Source organism: Capsicum annuum, chromosome 6 (assembly GCF_002878395.1).
Source record: "Capsicum annuum cultivar UCD-10X-F1 chromosome 6, UCD10Xv1.1, whole genome shotgun sequence".
In the NCBI taxonomy this organism is placed as follows: Eukaryota; Viridiplantae; Streptophyta; class Magnoliopsida; order Solanales; family Solanaceae; genus Capsicum; species Capsicum annuum.
The window spans coordinates 189,290,171-189,298,400 of record NC_061116.1 but is presented as its reverse complement, the minus strand read 5'-3'; the positions used below and the strand labels follow the sequence as shown (position 1 = coordinate 189,298,400).

Genomic DNA, 8,230 nt, shown 5'->3' with positions numbered 1-8,230 from the left:
ACTTTGCTAATCAATGCCTAACTTAATATTCTTATAATATAATTACAAGATTTATAAAAATATTTGGAGTTCTCGCAAACCTCAACCCACCCAAGATTCTTAATATTTCCTCCGTTTCAAATTAGTTGACTCTTATTAATTTGACATATTCATTAAAAAAATCTTTGTTAGAGTTTATTTTACTAAATTAATATTAGTAATTATGCTTTGAAAATATAAATTTGAGTAAATACACTTTATTTAGTCATTTAATGTTAAGAGTAGTATTTGGAGAAAGTAATAAAATTCTCTTGATCTCATTAAACGGATAACTAAATTGAAACAAATATTTTTAAAAAGAGGACCAACTAAAACGAAACGAAAGGAGTAAGTCCTAAAACATGTTTTAAACCATTTAATTGCACAATTTACTTTCAAGTAGATTGCTCTCTGATTTTTGTCTTTTGAATGAACTGATCCTTTATGTTTTCCTCATAAGTAAATTTCTCATATTGTCATTCAATTTAGTACAGTATCTCACTAAAATCATGTAATTTTTTTTTATTCCAATAATATCATCCAACTTTGTACATTTTTTTTACAAATTAATAATTGCTAAAATAATTCATATTTTTTTAAAGAAAAAATAATCAAAATAGACCCTTAAGTTAATTTTTGAATTGGAATGATCGATGTGCTTTAACAATATGAAATACTAATAACTTTTCAACTATAAAAAAATAATAATATAATTTTAGTTCAACTTTTAGTTGTAATATAAATATAATGTAGTCCATCCAAAAATGTGATTGATATTACTAAAAAAAACTTATATGCATTCTATTTATTTGAAAATTTAGGAGTTCAATGATAAAATAATATTTTATAATTAATCTTTATTTTTTGATAAAATATTTTAAATTTAGTTGTTATTTTTTTCTAAAAATAATTGTCAAAAAATTCATAATTCATATAGAAGACGATGGATTCCTTCAACTCCCGCTCTCTAGCCAGTAGAAAAATAATTTTATATAAATATTTTAAAGAACTTCTATAATAAATTAAAATATTGATGAAGGATATCATGATAATATCATAAATCAATCAACATTAAATAAAATTAGAAAAATTTATATAACAATTGTGTAATTTAAAATTGTTAAAATTTTTTAATATTATTGTCAATGTTGTGATATTATTTGAGAAGAAACTATATTAACTCTTCAATTTGACTTTAAAAACTAAATACATCTCTTATTTTTTTTTTCTTTTTAATATTATGATATGTCTTTTTAGATTTCATTACTCCTTCCATTCTATTTTAGTTGGTTGTCTTATTAAAAATAAATGACTCATATTAGTTGGTCACTTACTAAATCGAAATAGAATTAATTAATTTTTTTCCATGGTATTCTTACAATTTATTGTATACATTAAAATGTGAACAATTTCAATTTCAATATTCATTTCTATGCCCACATCATTAATATTGTTAAAGGGTCAAATAGTAAAAAATTTCATTCAATTTATGATTTTTTAATTACTGTGTGAAATGAAATATGTCCAACTAAAAAAGGATAGAGGGAGTATGCAATGAAGTAAAAATATGAAATACAGTTGGAGGCCTGTTAATATTTTAAAATAAAGAATAAAGACTATTTAAATTTTCGATTAAACTTAAGGGACTATTTTACTCATTTTTCTTACAAAGAATAAGGACTATTTTAACAATTGTTAGTTTGTAAGGAAAATGTATAAAGTTGAATGACATTATTGAAATAAGAAAAAAGATAAATGACTTTAGTAGGATTTTTTCCTAAGTTGAATGACAATACGAGGAATTGACTCTTCTCTTATAAATCAATTCTACGTTTATCAGAGCATAAGTTTTTTAAAAGTACGAAACATAATTAATGAAATATTATGATGTAAAAATATATTTATGTCTCATGAAAAAGTTAATTATCCCAAAAATAGAAATTAAAGATGAGCACAAATAGGAGCAAAAGTGTAAATGATCCATTTTAAATCACTTAATTATCATAATTAAAACAAAATCTTAATTATCACATATTTGTCATCTGACAATAATAGACAAATGAACAAGTTGAATACTTAATTAAAGAAAATGTCGTTGTCTGTGATCTGGCATTCTGTCTTAACACATGTCCTGCCTATCACCATCAAAGAAAAATTGAAATGATTTAAAAAAAGAAAATTGATTATTCACATTAAAATAATCTAAAAAAAGGTACGATATAATTTTCTTCAAAATAACTGAATGATTCTATTTTTTGCCGAGTCAGTGTCATATCTTGCCAGGTGTGATTGTTTTATGAAATTGACGGCTCAATTTTAAAACAAAAACAAGAGCTTAGATGTCATTATCTTATTGTATCAGACTTTGTTTTTTCTAACTTGATCTCTTTATTATATAAAATATGGTTATTGATATATAAAGTGATTAGCAATCAATATTCAGAATTAATTATTCATGATGGTAAATCTCTTCTTCTTCATGATGATCATCATCTTCATCATCAGCAGGTTTATTAATGTTGGACTTTCCTCTTCCCTTGAACACGATTCTCACTTGCTGAAACGTGGTGTTGTTCAACAGAAATACTTGGAAATCACTCGTCCGTTGCCTTTCGCTAATCTCACTCCTTCCTGCACTCTTCCTATTCTCACTCATGACTTCGGAAATACGATGGGTCTTCCACCTATCTCCGTTGATTACACTCCTCCAGAGAAGTGCTGTTGGAAGCATGTGGCTCTTCAATTCAATGCATCTTGCAAAGGAGTACATGAGTATGATCGTATAGCTGCAGTTTGGCTGGATGGGGTTGATCTCTTCCGTACCAGTACACCCGAGCCTACTGTAAATGGCGTTTTCTGGACGGTTACTAAGGACGTTACGAGGTACTCGTCCCTCTTAGTCAAGGAGAATATTTCTCTTTCTGTTATGCTGGAAAATTTGGTCGACGATGTTTATACAGGTGTCTATCATGTCAATGTTACTTTCTTATACTATGATATTGATGACATGGGTGTTCCGTTGTCAAGTAGAAGTAATCGGAAATTGAGACTGGTAGATGATGTGTTTGTGGATAATCGGATAAGAGGTGATAAACAAGCAACAGCAGCGGATTTGATAATGCCTATTTCGGGTAATGGAGGTGAAGGGTTTTGGTTCCGAATTCAAAGCGATTCAGAATTGCATGGGAAGAGTGTGATCATACCGAAGAACACGTACAAGGCTGTCATGGAAATTTGTGTATCATTTCATGGGTATGATGAGTTTTGGTACTCGAATCCCCCTGATTCTTACATAAGGGCAAATAATTTGACTAGCCAGAGGGGCCACGGAGCGTACAGGGAAGTTTTGTTGAATATAGACGAGAATTTGGTAGGATCCGTGGTTCCATTCCCTGTGATTTACCCAGGTGGAATTAATCCCCTGTATTGGGATCCAGTTGTTTCCATTGGGGCCTTTGATCATCCTTCTTACGACATCGAATTAACTCCATTTTTGGGGGTTTTACTTGACGGTGAATCCCATTTCCTGTGGTTTAAGGTGGTGGATTGTCTCCCTTTCTGGCTTGTGGATGCCAATTTGCACCTTTGGGTAGATAAACAATACACAGGTAGTGATTGTCAAGTGCAAGCTAAAATTATTGATTCTGGAACTCCAGACTTGGAGATGGAGCGATCTTCAGACTTTGAGGGGCTAGATGGATCATGCGAGGTTGAGATGAAGAGGAAGAGCCAGTATCGTGGGTGGGTGAAGTCATCAGCAGGCAATTTGACAACTACAGTTTCACGACAACTCAAGTTCAAGAACAAGATAAAGTTTCACGACAAGGGTAATGAAAAGAAGGTAAAGCAAAAAGTGAAAGAAAAGATTGAAATTAGTGTAGAGTCTGAAAGGGGCATCAAGATTTCTCATACCAGTCTGAAGAGGAAATATCCTCTAACTATAACCACTAAATCATCAAAAGAGGATGATGGTACAATATCGATGCTTTCTGAATTAGAAAATGAATTGTGTGAGAAGAAGAAGTGGAGTGAAGGAGATTCTGGTTCTTGTTCAAGCAGTTTGAAAAATGGGCAAAAATGCAAAGGGCGGATGAATGTTCAAGATAATGTTGTTGTTCAAGGTGAAGCAACCACTGAACAGAGTTATTCATATAATGGTGAAGCTAGTAGCTATTCTCGGGAAATTACAGCTGCCAATGGCAGGCTTATAAATGACACTGCAAACTACTTCAACTTGGCTTCATTTTCTACTATGTAACATTTTTCAAGTATCCTTTCTTGTTAATAAATAAATGCCTCTATCTCTGCGTGTACTGCGTCGAATTAGGGCAGACTTGACATTTACTAGATGAGTTTCGCTCGTGCATAGCACGATCCAACATAATAATTTTGTTTCAACAAATTTTCCCTTAATAAGTTTGCATTTTCTTCAGTCGAACACCCTGCTTCATACTTAAAGCATTAGGTATAAAAGTTTATTGCTCAATTGAAACCAAAAGAAATGCAAATGAACATAACCTAAACACTACAACTCACGTACACGAGATACGAAATATTGACGAAGAGATAAGAGACAATTTGTGTGAAGAAAATCCTAAAACATTCGAGGCAATTTGTGTGAAGAATACCCTAAAACATTCGAGAAAATGGAAGAAAAATCATTCAACTGTTATTTTTTCTTGTTTGTACAATAAATATCTACCCTATATATAGATAGGCCTTAGTTGGGCCAAATACACATCAGAAAAGAGAATGAATGAACTAAACTAAATACTCTCTCTGTCTTATTTTATGTGTCGTCATTTAATCGGGCACGGAGTTTAAGAAAAAAGGAAAGACTTGGTAAAGTTTATCAAATTATTTTTTATCAAAAAATGTGTTAATATTTTCTTTTTTAATTAAGTGGGACCAATAAAGATAAAAGGGTAATTGTATCTTTAAAAAGTTGCCTAATAAAGAAAAGCGATACTTATTTTGGGATGGACTAAAAAAAAAAATGATAACACATAATTTGGGACAGAGGGAGCAACAATTACAAGGGACAATATCTGGTGCACTTGGGTCTGGATCTAACTCAGCAATCTTAACCAACCCCTCAAGCTGGAGGGTGAGTGAACTCCCATCTTGGCCATCAAAAAGGGTGGGAATCACCAACTAAAGGCTTTGTGAGGATATCGGCAACTGAGAGTGAGTGGGAATGTATTGTACAGAGATAAGAGCAGCAGCAAGCTTCTCGCCAACAATATGGGAATCCAACTCAATAGCCGATATCCTCACAAAGCCTAAGTATCCCCTGAAGATATCCAACTCAATATGCTCACGAAATGGATAAATGGATCCAAATCCCCACTGCTCGTACAGATTTAGATGACATATTGCCATGTGTGGCCTATGCCACACACAAGAAGGATTAAGCTCCTCTCCATTTTTTCCAAGTTTCTACTTGGATAGGTGAGAGGCATATCAAATGACTTAAAATGAATGATTAAGATTTAACTAATAAATATTTTATATATTTGCTTTCAAAGTTTTTAATAATTTCATAGTTATAACTACAAAATTATTTTATCCACAAATATATTTTTTTTAAAATTCTCTTCTTAACCATGATTTAACTAGAAAAAAAATTACTCTATGATAAAAAAAAATTAATAGATACACCTTTATCATTTTAAAAACTTTATTATTTCTCTCTTTTCCAAATTTTTTAACTCTTATCATTATCGATATTATAATAAAAATGATCAACGTAGAGGAATATAGAATAAAAATAATCATAGTAAAAATTTAACTTAAGGAAGTTGGAAGATAGACAATGAGTATGGAAATAGAATACAACCTAGAAAAAAATTCGTAGAAATAGAGATAATTTTTTTTTAAAAATATTTGTGGATAAAATAATTATGTAACTATAATAATTGTTGAATTACTAAAATTTTGGAAGCAAATAGATAATATTTATTGTTCATATCATGGTTAGTAACTTAATTTAGTTATTAAATCTTAATCATCTATTTTAACTTATGCCATGTGTCTCATCCAAGTACGAACTTAGGAAAAATGAAGATAATAGAAATGAAGAGGAACCAGATCCGCACAAGAAACACTAACCAAAAGCAAGGAAGTGAGTTATAACCTGGTTGATATTGTCAACCAGGTTATTACAAACGTCTCTAACATGAATTTCTCTCCCAACTTTGCTCCTTTTTACTACAATCAATCAGGTCCTGTGCTGCCGATCCTTTGCAATCTGTTTAATCCCGACTTAACATCTCACAACTGTGGTCCTGCTGAAGTGGACTTGGACAATGCAACTCAGGTATACATGCTATCAGAGTAAAGATCTTTATATTGTCAGCGTATATAACGGAAACTCAATTATGGTCATTGTTTTACATCGTGAAGGTTTTGAACAACTATGTCTGTCAAGTTTCTCCGAGCGGCATTTGTATCACACCGGGACGTCTGACTCCGACACTCTACAGCCAGATGGCTGCTGCTGTAAACATGAGCTCTGGATTGTACCATTATAGTCCATTCTTAGTTGAACTGCAAAATTGTGAGTATGTTAGGCAAAACTTTTGGTGACATATACAACATACACTGTCCTGGTCTGCTGCAATACAACAAACGCGTGTATGTTGGACTAGTGATGGTAACTGTTGCAGTGCTACTTTTTGTTACATTCTGGATAATATATGTGAGAGAGAGGCGCCACCATGTCCATAAGAAAGAACCTATGTCCAAACTTGATGAAGTTGAGGGGATAAAACTAATCATGAAGAGTAATTTGCTTCATTTCTATGCATTGGTACTAGCTGAGAGATGTATTGTTTTTGTTGTAACTTGTATTGAATTTTTCTTGTATGTACTGAATCACTGATGGCTGTTCAAAAAGCCTAAGGTGTATTGTTTATTGATGTTCCCAAAGATTTTAGGGGCTGAACTATCAATATCTTGATCATAGCAAACATTGTAGATTGATGTTAGTGAACCAACCATGATTTTGAAAGAGATAGATCTAGAATTGCAAGTTTCTGGACTATGACAGGTCTTGCTTACTGGATAGATTATTTATACATAACACAAATATAAAATCTAGGTCAAAACTATTAAGTTCAGACAAATTCATATATACTCGGGCGGTAGATCTTCGATGAGATGCAAGAATGTTTGTCATTTCAGTATCTGGAAGAAGGAAAATAAAGTAAGCTTCTACACTAAATATTATTAGTAATAAGAAATGTGTGTATGTGTTAGAGTCGATCAAATTACTGTGAGTTTTCGTTCATAAATGACAATGAATTCATTGCATTCATTTCCCTCCAATTAATTGTGCAGATTAAAATGCAAAATAAAAAATTTGTATTTATTCTCTCAAATTAATTGTCGTGATGAGATTTAAAGATATACATTCTTTAATGAGATGAAGTGAAGCACTTGTCTTAAATGAGATAATAACTGATCTTATTTATTTCTTCACCAAAACGTACATTCCCACACCTATATAATTATGCTCTTCACTTGATGAAAAACACATCCACAGAAAGAAATACCATTTACCCTTTTCTTGGTTTTCTTTCTTAATTACTTTCTTCTCATTGGTATTCTATTCCTTGTGAATTTCTGGGCAATAGTTTGTGCAACTCCAAATTTTCAGCCACGAGTTCACATGTTTGAAAGTAGTTGGGGACCTTGGGGAGCGATCGACTAGAAGGATTTGCGGCGGAGTCGGGCCGAAATTGTTTTCAAGGCAGTGACTTTCCACGACACTGTATTCGTGACTATTTTAATACTATTGTTAATTCCATGTCCATATCAATATTGTAGTAATTTTTTCTAACAATTTGAAAGCGATTTTCTTACATACAATATTGTTAAATGGCTATTTTTTTTAACAATTTTTTTTTGATTTATCTAAACTTGAGCCATTGGACGAAAATAATTTTAAACGTTGGTTGCAAAATTTTTTGATTTTCTTAGAACAATTAGAAGTTGATTATATTCTGTTTAATGATGGTTCTAAAACTGTTATGATTTTTGATGAATTTGCTAAAAAAAGGATTAAAAAGGATAACATAAATACTAGAGGGCATTTATTGAGTTATATGACAAATATTTTATTTGATTTATTTGTTACTTACAAATCTGCTAAAGAAATATGGGATAGTTTGCAAAACTCAAAAAAGGGAGGACAAAATGATGTCTAAGT

At 31.5% G+C, this 8,230-nt stretch overlaps 1 protein-coding gene across 1 annotated transcript; it reads left to right on the top strand.

The window, feature by feature from the left end:
- Nucleotides 1-2,379: 2,379 nt before the first annotated feature.
- LOC107872824 (peptide-N4-(N-acetyl-beta-glucosaminyl)asparagine amidase A) lies at nt 2,380-4,362 on the top strand. Its single transcript, XM_016719443.2, has one exon. It carries the CDS (start codon nt 2,474-2,476, stop codon nt 4,274-4,276), a length of 1,803 nt encoding a protein of 600 aa, XP_016574929.2. The 5' UTR covers nt 2,380-2,473; the 3' UTR covers nt 4,277-4,362.
- The last annotated feature ends 3,868 nt before the right edge of the window (nt 4,363-8,230 follow it).